This window comes from Anticarsia gemmatalis, chromosome 11, assembly GCF_050436995.1.
Source record: "Anticarsia gemmatalis isolate Benzon Research Colony breed Stoneville strain chromosome 11, ilAntGemm2 primary, whole genome shotgun sequence".
Taxonomy (NCBI): domain Eukaryota; kingdom Metazoa; phylum Arthropoda; class Insecta; order Lepidoptera; family Erebidae; genus Anticarsia; species Anticarsia gemmatalis.
This window is the reverse complement of record NC_134755.1, coordinates 10,166,627-10,184,583: the sequence shown is the minus strand read 5'-3', so window position 1 is coordinate 10,184,583 and position 17,957 is coordinate 10,166,627. Positions and strand designations below refer to the sequence as shown.

Below are 17,957 nucleotides of genomic sequence, written 5' to 3'. Positions count from 1 at the left end.
TATTTGCATGATCCAAATCTCATCGATGAATAGATTGTACAATAGGAAACTCTTTTTTAAAATTTGAATACCTATTCTTGGGTCTTTATAATCTTAGAAGAACATATCGCAGTATAGTCCAAACTATGGAAGAGGAATTGGAGAAGCCCGACGATCTTCTAACATTACTTTTGGAGTTAAGGGGGTTATTAAAAACAACTTTCAGATGATGCACTCCACAATAAAACATCAAATTGATGTATAATCATTTATTTCAAAATTTACATATAAATACCGTACATTTGTGGTTCAAGTTTAAATTTAACTTATACTATAATTTGAAAGGAACGTCATGCAATTTATACTAGTTCTAATGTACACATTGGTGTTACAGTTTTACCGCAAACCTCCTTCAATATACATCGCAATATAATAATTACATGAACAAATACAAAACCTGCTTGATAAATAATGAGAGAGCTTATTACCAAGCATTAATTTTATCAATAAATAACACTTAAGTACAAAGTATAACTAATTTCAAGGTTGTTTTTTGGAATGGTAAATAAATAAAGTTGTCGTTACACATACATTACTTATGATGATAGAAATTTTAGATTTGTGTAAATAAAATTGTGATTTTAATGTAGCAAAGCAAAGCATGTGTTACGACACGATAAAGATAAAAAAAACATGTCGATATTTAAGTGACTGTGTGTTAGTGTGGTACAATTACTCACAGTCATTTAAGAACCGTGACTTTTGAGATAACTTATCCATTTGAACAGCCCGTTGGTCATTAGTACGTCGCCTTAACTAATAAATATGCCAATCAAGATCCTGTGAGATATCGCTGCGAGCGCTTGAGCACATTCTAGGCCTGATTCACTAAATAATAATGTTACAACGTTCTTTATAAAATAATAAAACGAAAGTTAAGTAAGTAGTAAAACAGGCCTTTTATCTAAAAAGATTATTAGGCAACAAGTATCAAAATAAATAAATACATTTATTACATTTAATGTGATAGTTACACGATTGTTATGGATTAAACTTGACAGAACAACGCGAGTATTTACATTTACAGAGAGTTTACACCATTTACAATTTGGAATGTTAAAGATATCAGAGAAAGCGTTACATTTTCAATTCCATAATCTCAAATCTTTTGAAGGATTGGAAAAATACACAAGAAGCTTACTGTCGTTTGTAACTAGACATTTGATCGTTAATTTTTATTAATAGAAAATTACAGCGTCACTATCATAAAGGTAACATGCTGGAGACATTTTTTTTATATTGTTCTGTCAGTTTGTTACCTTTACAAGTGAACAATCTTCGTGATACAACGATAGTAAGCTCCTAGCGAAGAATAAAATACAGCAGGGTTAGGTTATGTAGTCAAGCGCGAGTAGTGTGGAGTGTGTGTGTGTGTGTGTGTGTTAGATCATGTCGACGCGGGGCGAGTGCTGCGGCCAGGCGTACACGGCGGGGGTGGCGCCGCTGTAGCGCGCGTCGTACATCTGCGCGCGGATGAACGCCTCCGTGTCTGGAGGCTGCGGGAGCACTGATGCCTTGTCTGGAAATAAAAAAGACAATTTTTAATATTTCTATCCATACCATACATAAAATATATGCAGAAGTGAATCTCACTCTTGGAGGCTTTCGAGTTTATTAGGTTTAGAAATAAATCATCTTAAATAACTAGTACTAAAAATGCTATCACGACTGTAGAATTTATACCTAATTGCTAACAATGTCAATGGATACAATACACGATTACTGTTCCTCTGCTGAGCAAAAGTATTTTTTATAAGAATGTCGTCCATAAATTGATTTTAGATACACGATAAACGTAAGCATAAAGGTTACCTTTATTTCAGAAAAACACGTAATCTCCAATTTATAGATAGATATTCCATAAAAAGTTTCTCGACTCGCAAAGAAGTCGGTGACAAGAAACTTAAACGACAACAATAAATCATTTAATTAAACAGACACTACGAGGAAAAACAATTTGTCTGTTGTAGCCGAGCTGACGCAAATTAAAATTTATTAACGCCCACCTTTTCCGTACATAATGGACAATAATATATTTAACATGCAACTTTCAAAGACAATATTTTTAGAGATAAACATAAAAATGATGTCATGTGATATTGTGGTGTCACTATAAAATTGATTTAAGATATGTTTTGGTTGTCACGAACATCTTTGTAAATTATAGTTCAGGAAGTGATAAATCAGAGCTCTGGAAACTGGAGAGGGGGCTTTTTAGTAAGGATTGATTTACTTTTTTTGTAGAATTGATTTAATATCAATTAGTTGAGCTGCTTGTCTTTAATTGGGTTGTCGTCAAGCATCGTTAAGTCTTACGAAGGATTTAGACAAAGATTTAGGTACAATAGGAGAATAGAATGGAGAGAAATAGAGAAGAAACATTGGGAAGGCTGACGCCACTATCACATGGGATTCATATGCATGGAAACGAGAGAGAAAGGGAGAGCCGAAGGGAACAGAAAAATCAACAGATATCAAAAGATCAACTCCTATAACCCGAATATAAAAACATATTTAAATTTTTAGTGGTGTTCAAAAGTATATCTTTCAATACGATATACGTCTAACTTCCGTTTTCTGAGGTACATTTAGCGGTAGTTTATCTATTCAATAGCGTTTTATTTAATATCTGTTGAATTTACAAACATACTGGTAAGCAGTTGAGATATAAACGTGTTAATGTATACTCACTGCACTTGTAAGCGTGTTCGACGATCTTCTTGGCGATCTTGACGGAGCAGTTCTGTATGTGCGCGAGCGGCGGGTACAGCGAGCCTGACTCCAGGTCCGCGTCCGATACGATCTCAGCCAACGCCTGGACACAACATACACATTGAGTCTCAAAAAAAAACATATGGACAGATAAATTATTTAGTGTACAAACTGCAGGCAGATTTGGAAAATCTTAGACGGGAGTCTAGAGTGGGGCGGGCATGTGCGTCTGGATGCAGTTTGTATTCTAGAATACTTACGTGTAATCGATATGTACAATTTTTCTTAAACAAGAATAAGTGATCTTAGCAACAGTCAGTGTAAAGTACCTATTAGTAAAACTTTTGTTTGAATATGATATCTGGTGAAACCGCCTTTAAGTGATGAAATATGTGTCAATAAATAATTATAGTGAAAAGTAAATAATATTTTACCTCGGCGGCGAGCAGCATGAAGTCCTCAGAGATGTCGATGATGCCGGCGCACATGATGCCGAGCGCGAGTCCGGGGAAGATGTACGAGTTGTTGCCCTGCCCCGGCGTCAGCACGCGCCCTGACTTCGTGCGGTACTCCGGGAACGGGGAGCCCGACGCGAATATCGCACGGTCCTACGAGTAGAATAGTTGCAGTTGAATACAAAATACAATTATGATGATTTACAAAATATAGAATCCTTGTTGTATGGTCTGAGTTGTCTTATTTCGATCGTATTATATCTGACAGGAGTATTTATGACACAACTTCTTGGCTTTTCTAAGCTGTTTCCAAAATGATAGCAAGAGATTCCCATCTAATTCCAGCTGACAGTTTAGTTAGCCACGATCCTCTCTCGGTTTACTGACCTACATCGCTTCAAAACTCCTACGCAAATAGAGCAGAAAAGAAGGAACAGTTACGTTACGCGAAGGCAACCTGTTGCACCTCGCGTAAACGTAACCGTGACTAACATTTTTTGGATGTCATATAGTAAGTAGCATAAGTACTAAATGTGTAGGGCTGCAATGCATGAGACAAGCGCAGGACCGTATAAAGGGAGGCCTATATACTCAACAGTGGGTGGATATATATTAGGTCGGGGACAAAATGTTTTCGTATTATAGTATGTATGAACTTGTAATAAAATCTTTTCTCTACACAAAAAAGATCGATATTTGGGTATCTCACGAGCTCACTGAAATAAATCTAATGAACCGTGTACCTACTCATTTGTGATTCTTGAAACCAAAGATATTTTATTACAAGTTCATACATACTATAATGCGAAAAGACTTTTTCCCCGACCTAATAGATTAGATTTGAGTTAGTACTAACGTCAGTGTTGCTGTACGCGTCGATGGCGGTACACTCGGCCTTGCTGGTGGGGTTGGAGAGCGCGAAGATGACGGGGCGCGCGTTGTTGGCGCCCATCTTGCGCAGGATCGACGCCGTGAACGCGCCGCCGATAGCCGCCGCACCTGATTACGCAAGAAGTAATATTTATAAGTACTACCTCAGTAACATCGTCTAAAATAATAGGAATATTTAGAAAGCGTTTAATTAATCAGTGCATGCAAATTCCTAAAATCTATTCATAATTATGATCTATAGACTGACTCGATCCGTATCAAAACAATCACTTTCAAAATGTGAATAAATACTAAATGACTGACTGACTCTTTACATTAACTTTTTCTTTTTTCTATTTTGCTTCTCATGACAACAATATGTAGAATATTTTGTCCAATAAAGAATACTGTAGCAATTCATTATATTGCCAATATTTACATTGTAATGACATACAGGACCAAGATAATGCTCAAACAACAATTACAATCCAATTACACCCAACCCAAATTATAAACAAATAATTTCCTCAACTCACCAATAAGTACAGAAGGCTTGGCGAGATCGACAACTTCCTCCAAGGTCTTAACTGAGGGGTGATCTTTGGCGAACTTCTCCTTATGTTCGTTGAGTCCTCCTTCTGGCCTGTTCTTCACGATCAGACCCTTGGAGTCCACCATCCAGATGCGAGACCTCGCCATCTTCTCATCAGTACCCTCGGCTTTCATCGCCATCACACATAATTCTGCGATACCTAACGCCGCCTGCAGAAGATAATGTTGTTTGTAATAGTGGTTCAGTTAATGAAGGTTACAAGATTGAGGCAAGGTTGATTATTTGTTTTTAAGATTGTTAATTAAGGTCATTAATGACTCATTGAAGTACTTGATTACTTAGTGTCAAGAACATTTTGATGTCAATATTTTAAAGTTCATAGTCTTAACCCAAGCAAGTTATGTAATGGGCTGGGAATGGAATAATGGGAAAAGATCAAATTTAAATGGATCTCGTCTAATAATACAAAGCTTAAGATTTTTTTCTTTGAATAGTTTGTTCTGAACAGTCTTCAATAAGATACTCGAAAGTTTTGGCGCGAAATGTAGGCAATTTTTTGTTGCAATCGCTTACCTCTCCGGCTCCCTGGAACACGATGACGTTGTCAGACAGTTTCTTGTTGGTGATCCTCAGACTGGCGAGGAGGCCGGCCACCGCCACCGCCGCCGTACCCTGAATGTCGTCGTTGAATGTGCAGTACCTAGTATCAGACAATTACTTAGTTATTGAGAGATATATATTATGTTTTCACAATAGGTGTGTTAGGATTCGCTGCATCAGGTATAGATTCCGTAAAGATTGGATAATAAGCGGAAAGGTAAGAGGTCTATATTTTTAAAGTCACCTTCATTTTTACATTTATCTTTTTCTGAAAATATGTCTTAGAAATTGATCGAATTTGAACACCAGTACACATAGTCGTGCCGACTGACTTTGATTTAGCGTGAGCAATACGTTAGTGAACAAAATTGGATTTTCAACTCACTTTCCACGGTATTTCTCGAGCAACCTGAAGGCGTTAGCGTTGCCGAAGTCCTCGAACTGTATGAGACAGTTCTGTCCGAAGCGCCGGACGACGGCGCGCATGAACTCGTCGATGAACTCGTCATACTCGACGCCGCGGACACGGCGCTGACGCAGACCGATGTATAGAGGATCGTCTAACATCGTCTGGTTGTTTGTACCAACGTCTGGGAAAACAAATAGTTAATTATTTTTAGTCAATCATAACTCGTGACAGTCAAAGTTAGAAGTTCTACAGAGACAATTCCGAACGTTACTCATAGCACATCGTCTAGATCAAATATGATATTTTTATCCCAAAAAACAAGTTAAGTTTTAAGTTTATTGGCTCCTTATCCATTAGGTTGCAAGTCCACAAGGGCTTGGTTCTACGATTACCAAAATGCTTTATCAAGACTATCTAACACAAGCCATTCTCAAAAGATGGCCCTCAAAAACTACTGAAATTCGCAGCGAAACGATCAAAAGTGCCCCAATAGGAAACAAACTTAACTTTATAAGTATGATGGTAAACTTACCTAAAGTGATGGGTAGGCACTGATGCGGCTTGATGCCAGCGAGTGCGGTGTACAGCGATAGTTTACCGACGGGGATGCCCATACCACACGCGCCGAGGTCTCCCAGACCCAGGATACGTTCACCGTCTGTCACCACGATGGCACGAACGTCGTGCTCCGGCCTGACAGACAATAGCCACATATAAATAACCTTGTACAGACAGTGTTTTGTCTTTTGCTAGCTTGTGTAACCCTTTTAGCTCAACATTGTAATTAATCTAGTTTATGCATACCTATATTGATGATACGATAACATATCAGAGATAGATAATATTGGTTATAAATTTTAACTTAAATTAGAAATAGATGTCATGGCAGTTAGATACAGGGAACTTGTGTAAACCTTCAGGATCCTTAATATCAACACCTCACACAAACTCATGTTTGTAAAAGTCCCCACGACACAGGAGTAATTCTTAGTGCGAGAGTTGAAACGTCTTTTTAAAAAGCAAAAACCAAAAAAATAGCAAAGCTTATTTCTTCGCCATAATTCGCCTCTTCTAAACCATAGTAGAGTCAGCTAGTCCACTCACCAGTTCTTAAGGACGTCGTAAACATGTCCCTTATCGTGAATGGTGATAAAGAGTCCTCGAGGACGGCGGTACACGAGCCCGTACTTCTGGCACGCCAGCCCGACGGTGGGGGTGTACACGATGGGCATCATGTCGGCCACGTTCTCTTCTACTAGCCGGTAGAATAAGTGCTCGTTGCGGTCCTGAACAAGAGTATAAACGTTTATTTTAGGTTGCTTTTTTATTTTTGTCCTAGCAGACTTATTTTAAAAGTAAGATAATAAATATCTTTGAAACAGGCTTTAGAAAGACTAAATAACTGCGTTAGGAGTCTGCGTCTAAAATATAGATGAGGTGCTTGAATAAGGCTTTCTTTTATGTAAGTAGTTAATGGTTGTATGTCGCGAACGACCGTTTACAGGCCTGTGAGTACGACATGATACAAACTTTGTACACCTTTTGTAAAGACTGTCAAAGGCTTTGGTTTGATGCCGTGTTATCCAAAACGGAACAGTTCTGTTTCTCCTATAATGTCGGAATAAGTCAGAATATTACTGGACTAGTGCCAAAAGCTTTCGCAGAGCGCTATTTGCATTCCACGAAAATATTTTGGAGTTCCAGTACGTGTCATAAAAAGGCAATGTATCTAAATTACATAATAGTATATGATTAGAGACTGCCATTAATTTTATTGTGGGAACTAACATTATATCGAACGATAAAACACTTTCGGCTAGCTTTCTTATTTCACCTTACATTAACCTTTATAGCTTGTATAGAACGTTATTTTGATACTTTTAATATTGCTGGAACTTTTCTAATTCCAGTAATTACATTCCAAAGTATTTGACGGAGAAAATCGTGCAGACGAAAGTTCGTGAACCGTTCGTAATTAGACTATAAATCAAATGATTGCTGAGTGTTCATTAATTGTAGTGAGACATGTAAATATTTATTCTCAATGTTTAAGTTTGACGTCTGTAGGTCACTGAGGCATGGTGTGTCTGACCTTCGCGTACAGACGGGATTTATGCCTCACGGCGTTCATTCACTCTTGTAAGCAGAACAATTAGCTTTTGCACAAAGGCAAAGGTATAAATACTAAAAGTGGAAAATGAAATTGATTTAACTTTACTCGAAACGAATTAAATATTCTTATTGTACCATTTTGAATTCATTAACTCAGTCTTACTGTCAAAATTGTTACCCTTATAACAATTTCGCTATTTTTACTTTGATCTTTAATTGACTTTAAGAATCTTATAATGACTCCACGATCTTTCCTGCTGATGGTTACAGCTCATGTGCAAGTAATTTACAAAACAGTGTTCAACATTACGCTATCACTGTATTATTTATAACTTAGCAATCATTAAAACATCAGACGCCCTGTTATTCTGTCAGTTCATGAATATTTACAGTTTAAACAAGTCTTTCTCGTAGCTATTATACAAACGAAACATTGTATAAGAGAGCACCGTCTGATGTAAATGTTTAACGAACAATGAAAATGTGTCCATCAAAAAATTACAAAATAATTCTTAGCGAAGTTTTTAAGTGGGGTTCAAGCTTCGAGAGTCGTGTTCAAGTGACGGAATAAACCGATTGTTTTCATTACATTATCGCTTCCTTTGCCTACAAAGTTTATTGTGTTGAAGTTATCTTTCAATAGGTTTCGAAAACTTTGTGAAACACTTCCATCAGTTTGTGAAAACAAAGGACAAAATATAATTACATTTTAAGGTGTGAAAAATGTAAATATTATTGAAGAAAATCCGCACTAAGCTATGATATAACTGAATTGTAATTGATCTAATTGACTTGATATTTTTGCCGTCACAGAAAAAAGACTTGGCCTTGAATTTACCATAGATAATTTGGCTCTAACCAAATTATATTGATATCTTGACAAAAACACGCTAAACTTAACCTTTGGATTGTTCATTATTGTGCCAGTCATCTATCATCTTTGCATCATACCATTTTAGCTAAATAAATAGTCAGGATTTTACGCATCTTTGACTATTATTTTTTAGAACCTAAGTTTAAAACTAAAAGTATTACGTAATGACACTCAACTATTTATTTATTCATATTTTATGTAAAAATATTATCATTTATTATGAAAAACTTAGTCATCCAAGAAATTTGCAAATAATTTGCTTAAGATATTAAGATACATTATCATCAAAAAAATAATTTTCTGTTTAATTATCATACTGCTTTAAAGCTAGGTTACCGAAAAAGAAGAAGGGTTCGTAATGATGAAAATCAATAGCCATTTTGCTACACTTTTATCGCCAATATCGTATTGAAGGGTGGTACTTACAAGTAGTCCCATAAGGTAGATGTATTTGTTGAGCGGGTCCTCGTATCTGTCGATGGAGAGCCGGCACATCTGCACCTGCTCCTCCTGTGTCTTCACCCTGGCGGGCAGCAGCCCGTGGATGCCCAGCGTCTGACGCTCCTCAATTGTGAAGGCCATGCCCTGTGAGACAAACAAAGTGACATGTTAGTTGTGAGTTAATGTTACATGCAAATAAAATTATAAAGACTTTTAGGACGCAAACACTTTGAGCAATGGGTGGAGTTGGTGAGGCTGAGCATCATTTTGATGACTAGCCATGAAACTTAACTTTATTTTTTAAGTGATAATGTTTCGGTTTCTTAAATCTAATGTCATCAATATAAATAAAATGTCTAATGTATCGTAAAATAAGTTTAAAATTTCGCCAAAAATCCGGAAAGTTTACGAGAGATTATGAAATAAGAGAAACCTTTTTTTATGCAAATTGATATGATTTATGCCATGTTTTTCGTACACATTGATTGCAAATAATGACGATAATCTGTATCATCATAATAATATATAAAAAAGCCATTCCTTGCTATTTGTATATAAACACTTATTGTTAGGTACTCCAATATGTTTACATAGCGTTTAAAACAGGACGTAGATAGCACTTGCTATTAAAAGCACTAGAGAAAAATCGATGCAGCGATAACACGTGCGTGCACACGTTCACTTGTTATCAAATAATTTATCTAAACAAACATGGGAAGGGCTTTTAAAACTATGAGTTTAATTAAGGTCTATTGCTGTTCTATAGCTGGGCACAGGTCTTTTCTGTACCGAGGTAGAGCTAGCACCACGCTGGTCTGAATGAAGTCACAAGTGCGGTTTTCGAACTTTGCATTGATTAAAAAGCTGTATAACACTGCTGTAGGTATAAAAAAAATCTACCTATTAGATACCATATTTTTGCATAATGATAATCTCAATACAAATGTTATTGTGTTCTATATGATGCCAAGAGTTGAATGAGTTCAAAGAACTGCGCAAAATGGACATCATTACGAGTACATCAATTGTTTTAGAATATGATTGACTGCTTCCTTATCAACGGTCTGTTGCAATTGCAATGACCAGCCCACTCTGACTACATTCTTCATATTATAATCATACTCGTAAGATATAAAACACATTTTTATATGAGGTAATAATATCCTAAGACCAATTCAGGTAACTGAAATGTTCAAAATATTATTTCGGATGAAGGAGCCTGATGATATTCCAATTTAAAAAAAAGTCTCGAAAGAAATCTTTTTCCATTTTGACTCATTTCATTGACAAAAAATAATTCTTAGAATAGGCTCTCTCATATCTAATAAATATTTCTTCAAAGAGTTTCAATAAATCAAGATCAATGAGGTGCCATAGCTACTGACTCCGGAAACGTTCCCACAAACATAAACAATGAGCTGTGCAGTGACGCAACGAAGGTGACCGTATCCAAACGACCTTGCTCTCCGTCTCATTAGATCTTAGACCTTATCTCTCTTTAAATAGGGATTAATTCAGCTTGTTTTATTTCTAGAGTTTATATTATATGTTAAAGTACAATGTTTTGCTTTACATGTCATGTGAAAGTTTCCATTAATTATAACTTACTAATGGGTATGTTTATAATTCTATTGATCCATATAAGATTGATAAATAGTGTTACTTAGTAACTAGGCTCTTTAAGAATGATTTAATGTTGTATTTACTAACACTTATTGTACCGGTCAAAAGAGATTATTATGCAACACATTCGTAGTTTCGATACCACACATAATATCATTATCTTATATTTTTAGCGAACTACTTAAAGTCTTTTTACGTCCCCAACCCGCCATTGGACAGCGTGATATTTGAGGCCTAATCCCTCCCTCATTACGGTAGGAGACACCTTTGCCGAGCAGTGGTACTTAAAATAAATTTATTTATTGGATAAATATTTACTCAAGATTCAAGTCTGACTATGTTTAACAATCTTCAAAGTCTATGTTAAATAGTATTCTCGAAATATTTCCGAATAATATTCTCCCCTCTAATAAATCCAAAGCAATAATGAAAAGCTTAACGAGAATAATGAAATATGAATAAAGTCTGGAGAAACATGGAGCACCTGCCATCAGCAGTCGCTCGTACATTACAAGTTGACAAAATTAATGTCGTTTCAGGAAGCCGAGCCGCGCGCCGGAAACTTTCAGAGCGAGTAATTCATTGAGACTGTACGGAGTGCTCCAACTAACTGCGACAGTTGAAATCCATTTACATTGTCTTTTAATGTGTATAGGAACTGACTTATTGACTGAACAGACATGTTGAGTCTTTTTTTTCTAATAAAGACAATTCTCGCACTAAGGATTGCTGAGTCGTGGTGACTTTTACAAACGTATAAACAATGGACAAAGTACGACTAGACCCGAAACAATTATTTGCGGATCGCACAAGTACCTAATTGTCTAGCGTGGGAATCGAATCTGCGACCTACCGACGCAATAGTAAAGGTTTGGCGACCACCTTAACCACTGCGCCACGGAGGTTTTCGTTTCTTTTTTGGCACAGCAATTTAGAAAGAGTTTTTTCGATTAATATGAATTGATACCAATTTCACCGTAATTTAATATTCAAGGGATATTTGATCACGACGAGTACAAAGCACAGGTTTCGATTACACCCTATTAAATGTTGTGATCCTTTTGTACAAACATCTACACGGAACCACGCTAAGTTCTGAAGGTCGGATAGTTTCTAAAGCCATTAAAAGCTTGACAGGAGTATTTAACTTATGTTATCCACATCTGCTTATGGCAAGCCATATGTATATCTCGTTATAACTGTGGTTAAATAGAATTTTAATAACATTAGAAAAATATGTTATATGCACTTATATCGACATGTAAATTCGATTAAGACAATGTAGGGTCCTGACAACGAGTCAAAGTCTATTTTCTTTTTTATAATCACCGAGAAACTGAATGTATAGAACTTTTGTTGGATACCTAATATACCTATATTATAACCCTTTAGAATCGATAGACATCGAACTTATTATTCATCATCCAACCCTTTCTTTTGTACGCACCCGCGAGTCGGCAGCTCCAAGACACTCGGGCATCGAGAATATATCGCGGCGAGGCGTCAGCTGCCACCAATCTCTTGCCATTTTTACACATCTATCACTTTTTATATCGACCACTATTTTATAACACTTCACTGCTAAACCATTGTCCACACTATGAGTATAACTCAAGCCCTATCTTAAGACGTAAAACGTGCCATAAAAATAAAACAGTCTTTAAAACGCTATGTTGACACTATAAAGCAATCTTTACGCTCCAATAACACTTGAGAAAGCTACAAAACCCAGTATTTTACACTTATCTGAAATGGGAAAAGCTTTTCAATTTTCAGTGCGAGTAACGAGTGCTGCATTTCAACTGGTGGAAGGAGTGAGCCAAGCAACATGGAACATTTATTATTTTATTAGTGATCGCGGCGCCTGACAACGATCGATATCTTAGCCTATGAGCCGGTATTTTATATGAACCTTATAACTGGGTCGGGAAAGGGTCTGTTACCCCACTTTTTGTTTTTGCCAAACAATGTGTATTTCCAAAAGTTTACCCTCGTTAATGTTTTTGATGACAGCTGGTGTCGGCCGGGAAATATTTTCACTTACGTTACTGTTTTCTTATGTTAAACATATTTACTGTGAGATCTCTACCAATCCAATATCGTAGCCGAATTCGTGCTCTTTGTGCGATATAAATTGAATGTATAATTGTATATGTATCAAGCGCATTAACCAGGGAGCTTTAAAACCAATCAATGTGCAATTCCAATTACGCAAATCCAGTGGGAGCCGAAAATCTTGATTTGTTTTGGCTTCCAAGGTAGTAGCTTATCGCATTAGTCGTCAAATCGTTCGCGATTACCAGCAAAGTTAACTAGATTACTGTCATGTTCCAATCATTTTCAAATTGTTATGGCAATCACGGGTGCCAGCGGAAAGATCGCCGCAGGCACGACAGGTACATGTTTAGAGCAATCATTATTCTAAATCAAGACCATTACTGTCGTCGTATACATCGATACGATCACAAATTGTCCCAATTACATGAGTAATCGACAAATCGCCTTCAACTTGGGAACGCCGACGGCGACAAAACTTCTAGCCGCGGTGATTCTGATCTGTCCGTATTTGGTCACATTGATCTTGGCTTTTATTACTTTTAAATTACGGTACCAGTTCGTTAGACGTAAGGACTACATGTTTACAACCAACATTGACACTAATTGCACCATTACAACTATTAGGATTATTGTCGTGAAAGTAAACTTGATTTAATAATCATCATAAGTAAATCAAATTCACCTGCAGAGTTAAATTTCGAGGTAAAACATAAACGTCTGTTCTACGTAATTTTGTATTTGTGTTTGGGGTGAATAAACACGAAAAATGAATTAATTTGCTCAGTCCTGCGAGCAATCAGAGTGAACAAACAAAACTGTCGACCATGTAAACATAATAATTTTCAGAGCGAAATAATTCACGCTGAAGTAGTGTTGTCGAGGCCAAGGCGAGACATTGCGACGTTTATTATTCAAACTTATGAATATTTGACACCACTGTAAAGTAAGATGATTCATATATTTTTCCGTAGCAAGCAAGGTAAAAGTGATAAAATCTCGAAACGATGTGGTAAAGAGGAAAAAAGAATTTCGCAAACAGCGATAGGTATCTCACTTCATATAAATTTTGTAAGCCTTTCCGAGACTTGGCGGGCTTCCCGGAGTCCTTTCACTGGGAAAATGTAAATCCTTGTGAATATCCATGAATAACTTTCGAGGTTTAAAGGATAGCTATTAACATTTATAGTTTCTAAAATACGTTACAAATCGGTTGATTACATATTCAAAATTCTTCATCTGAAAATTTATTGTAAAATGTAAGTTATCGACATAGCGTGTCGTTGTATATCTTTTCAACAAAGCAACTTGAGTCTTGCGCAAATAAATGGGTAATTTGGTCGGCTCAATTAATCCCTCGAATAGGCCATTAGGGAGCAGACCTCTTCTGAGTTTCCAACTTTTAAGTAATTGAAGTGTGAATGGTCCTAACATTTTTCCTCGTCCCAACAATTAAAAACAGGCATTAATTAAACCTCTGTAATAAAGTACTGAGGTCTGTTCTTTCTTAAACTTAGTGGAATTTAAGGCTGTTGACGGACTACTCTCTACTGTCGTATAAAAATATTGATTGTAAGGCCTTAATAACATGAATCATAAGAAAGGTCAATGGCATGACATTTTCCCCCTAAAATGACATTTTCCTTCCTCAAAAACGTGCTCAAACGGTTTTTTTTAAATCACTAAGGTAATGTAATGGATCAATAATATTTTGTATTGTAATTGTTGAAATATCACGAAAATTGGGTTGCACATTTTCCAGTACTTCAGTCTCAATAATTAACAAATGCTAATCTTTTTGCGTCAAGTGCAAGCAGCATATAACCTACTAATATAACATTGACACGAATTATATTATCTTAGCCACTAACAAAAGTCAAGGTAACTTTTTGTCTGAACGTAATTTTCAGTTCATCGGTGTGACGTAATAGTTCGTTAAGTAGTCATTTATCAACAATTTGACGTCATAAGACTTTGTTCTTAATGACTATAGAAGCAGAAACAATACTAACGAACAGTTTTTTTTGAGTTAGGAGTATTTTTTATTATCTATAGATTACTACATCTAACTCCAAAGTCGCTTAACAAATAAAAACTATAAAACCTCTTTTGCTTTAAATACCTCTCGGGTTTTTTTCGACGCAATGTGGGGTTTCGAAGGATTAAATAAGTTAAGCTACTTTTAGGGCTGACTGTACAACTGTACATACTAATCGATACTAACCATAATCTAAACTTATGTCATAAAAGCGAAAGTAGCTATCAGTTTGTTGTTTTGACAGCTAAATGGCTACCCAATTTGGATAAACTATGATAGGGTTTAAAAATTGCATCCTGGAGAAAAACATAGTACTCAAAAAGAAAACAAATTTAGCGGAAATCAAAGCGTTACATATTATTATTACGACTTGAATTTATACAGAGCCTTACAAATTGTACATGCATTGACACAATTCTCGTTCCCTACAAAGACTACATTAACTTGACAAGCGGAAATCACGACCTTTTAATCTTCTTAATACTCAGGGAACATCACAAGCCCTTTGAGACGCAATTTTATCACGTTTACCGTCAAGTACACTCACAAGCAAAAATATATTTACGTCGTCACACTTTCAATCTCAATTTTAACAGTGAGTTACTTAATGTACCGCTGTTTACTGGTTTTAATTCCTTTCAACTGAATATTTTACAAATTGTTTCTTAGATCCAGTTCCACAGCTATAGTAGTAGTTAAAGTGGCAGTCATTTAATAAAAACAACTGTAAATATTTATATGTTTGTTATTTACTACTATTTGCTACATACAGAGGCGGCTAAACACGGCCTTTAAAGCGCTGTTTATCATGGTTATAATATAGCGACAATTGCGTCTACGTCTTCGAACATAGCACGTCATTTGGAAAAGTGTCATTGTATCCATATTTTTGCCCGCAACTGTATCAATATACCTACAGTAGGGTGCGTTGTTCAAGTGTAGCTATAGCTGCACCGGGTCGATATAGTACCAACACTGACGGCTCGTTCAAGAGCGAGGGTTTTCTCTTGGCACTGAGTCAACATTCGTTAATGCTGCGATGTCTACTTCTCATTTAGCTGACAAGGTTCTCTCGATATAAATGAGTGCGAAAATTTTGAATTATTCCAGTGTTTGCAGGCGCTGATGAACCTTAGAATTTTCCCATTTTCATTCGAGTATACTTATGTTTTATTAGCGAATGCTATTATAGAAAATTCTTCATAGAAAGGAGAGAATCAGTTATCCCGCTGATTTAAAATCTCCAAATAGAATCTTATAGCAAGCTGTCATGTAAACTTTTTACACTTTTACTGAGCAATATAAACAACCGTTAAAGATATGAATTTCTTATAAAATCTATTGTGTAAATAAAATAAAAACTAATTGCTGGGCAAGAGTCTCCTCCCGTAATGAGAGAGGGGTTAGACCTTGAATCCACCACGCTGGCCAAGTGCGGGTTGGGGACGTTATGTGTAAATACAAATAAAATAATAAAATGTTATTCTACCGCTTGTAAATTGTTCCTAAGTTTGCATAACATGGCTGCACGTCAACAAGTAATATAAACGGCTTGAGGTAAATGACGAGCTCGCGGTTTAAACTATAATATGCCTTCATAATAACACCGGGCTTATAAAGGAAAAATATACATAGATGGTATTTAGATTAACGTGAACGGAATATTTAAACTACCATGTAGGTCTGTACGAACATATTATTATCTTTCTGAGTGTACAAATAAAAAATGCATAAGCCGCGGCGTGTTATTTCACTAAAATATCAATCAAACATGTTCTAAGACTATTTCCTAATTAATAGAACGTTGTATGAGTATACAAAAAGTAAAAAATATGAACCACAATCGAAAAAAATTTTTTGCTTGCTTCATTCTTAAACTTTGTTCATATGAGTAGTGGCCCTGGCCAGTTTGTAGCCATAAAAGACAATAAATAAAACTTAAGTCATCATCCCTAACATGGCCAATTTGAATATCGCTTCTCTAAATATCTAAATTGTATCTATACCAATAAGACTATAAACTTTGTCGTTAAATCAAAGTTCTATACACCTGAGGCAGTTCAGAGCCAGCTTATTGAGGGCCACATTCGTCACTGTCAGATTAAATCCCTACATTTCACTAACAAATAGAGCGGTATTAGCTTTGCCAGTACATTTAGTTAGGAATGTTGTGAATTGAACGCGAAATGAACCGCATACGAAATTCCTTTTGAAGTAGAGCAGAGTTGCACAATTTGGAGCACGCTTTGATTTGAGCTTAACTACGTGTTGGTTAGTGTTTGAAATGCATAGTAAAACTATGCAATCTATCAGTGAAATTACGATAAGAATTTTGTTATATTTTCTGAATTAAGCTATAATTGTCGAGATAAATTCTAATCCTGTTGAAGAATATTTTTCTTCTTCTTTTCATGGTATTCTATTCCGTAACGGGTCTTTAGGTAGACCTTAAAAATGATTTCTTCTCCATTTCTTTGTAGCAAAATCCATTTAATTTTAATAACACGTGACCGCAAGTATTGCCAAGTATTCCACGAGAATGACAAGTTCTCATTTCGAATTTCAATGTTTTAAAATGTTTAAATTGAGATTATTTGATAAAATCTCTATACTAAACAATAAAGCAACATAGTAGCTCTATACTATACAGTGTACAGATTGTCTCAATCTCATAATCTCCCTAGATAAGTAAGCTTATCACGTAATCAAAACATTAATTTATGCAACTACCGTAACACAACACACTAGGATATAATGTGAGTAGCATAACCGAACACTAAGCATTCATTTGTTTATCAGTACTAGAACAATTCATAATAGGTCATATTGTATCACTTTCATATGTGTTACAATGCAAGGATATACCTAGGCGTGGTGTCTAGTTAGTGCCTAGGACGCCTAGATAGCAAGGCTAACAATAGCAGCTAACAATAACCTACATTCGCACAATATGTCGGGGTGAACTTATCGACTTCCGCTGTGCAACACACTTGAAACCTTTCTGTGCCACACAATGGCATTATTATCTTTTCAGTACACATTTCTTAGAACTACTTTTGAAATATTGTACTAGTGACTTTACTATTCTTCATTGTTCAGATTTCATCTTATATTTTACGCTCATATATTATATGTCCGTATCTTAAGATATAATTGTATAGTAGCTGCTCTACTAA

General features: G+C 35.9%; 1 protein-coding gene across 3 annotated transcripts in view; it reads right to left on the bottom strand.

Moving 5' to 3' along the window:
- Window positions 1-233: 233 nt before the first annotated feature.
- Men (NADP-dependent malic enzyme) overlaps window positions 234-17,957 on the bottom strand; it is a 48,077-nt gene continuing 30,353 nt past the window's right edge. For all 3 annotated transcript variants that reach the window (XM_076120249.1, XM_076120250.1, XM_076120248.1), the window contains exons 3-12: window positions 9,051-9,209; window positions 6,743-6,924; window positions 6,171-6,331; window positions 5,615-5,819; window positions 5,203-5,329; window positions 4,613-4,838; window positions 4,063-4,205; window positions 3,186-3,359; window positions 2,731-2,854; window positions 234-1,558 (exon numbers count right to left, since the gene is read on the bottom strand). In XM_076120249.1, the coding sequence (XP_075976364.1) occupies window positions 1,422-1,558; window positions 2,731-2,854; window positions 3,186-3,359; window positions 4,063-4,205; window positions 4,613-4,838; window positions 5,203-5,329; window positions 5,615-5,819; window positions 6,171-6,331; window positions 6,743-6,924; window positions 9,051-9,209 (1,638 nt within the window). In that variant the 3' untranslated portion in view covers window positions 234-1,421. The remainder of the gene's footprint in view (window positions 1,559-2,730; window positions 2,855-3,185; window positions 3,360-4,062; window positions 4,206-4,612; window positions 4,839-5,202; window positions 5,330-5,614; window positions 5,820-6,170; window positions 6,332-6,742; window positions 6,925-9,050; window positions 9,210-17,957) is intronic.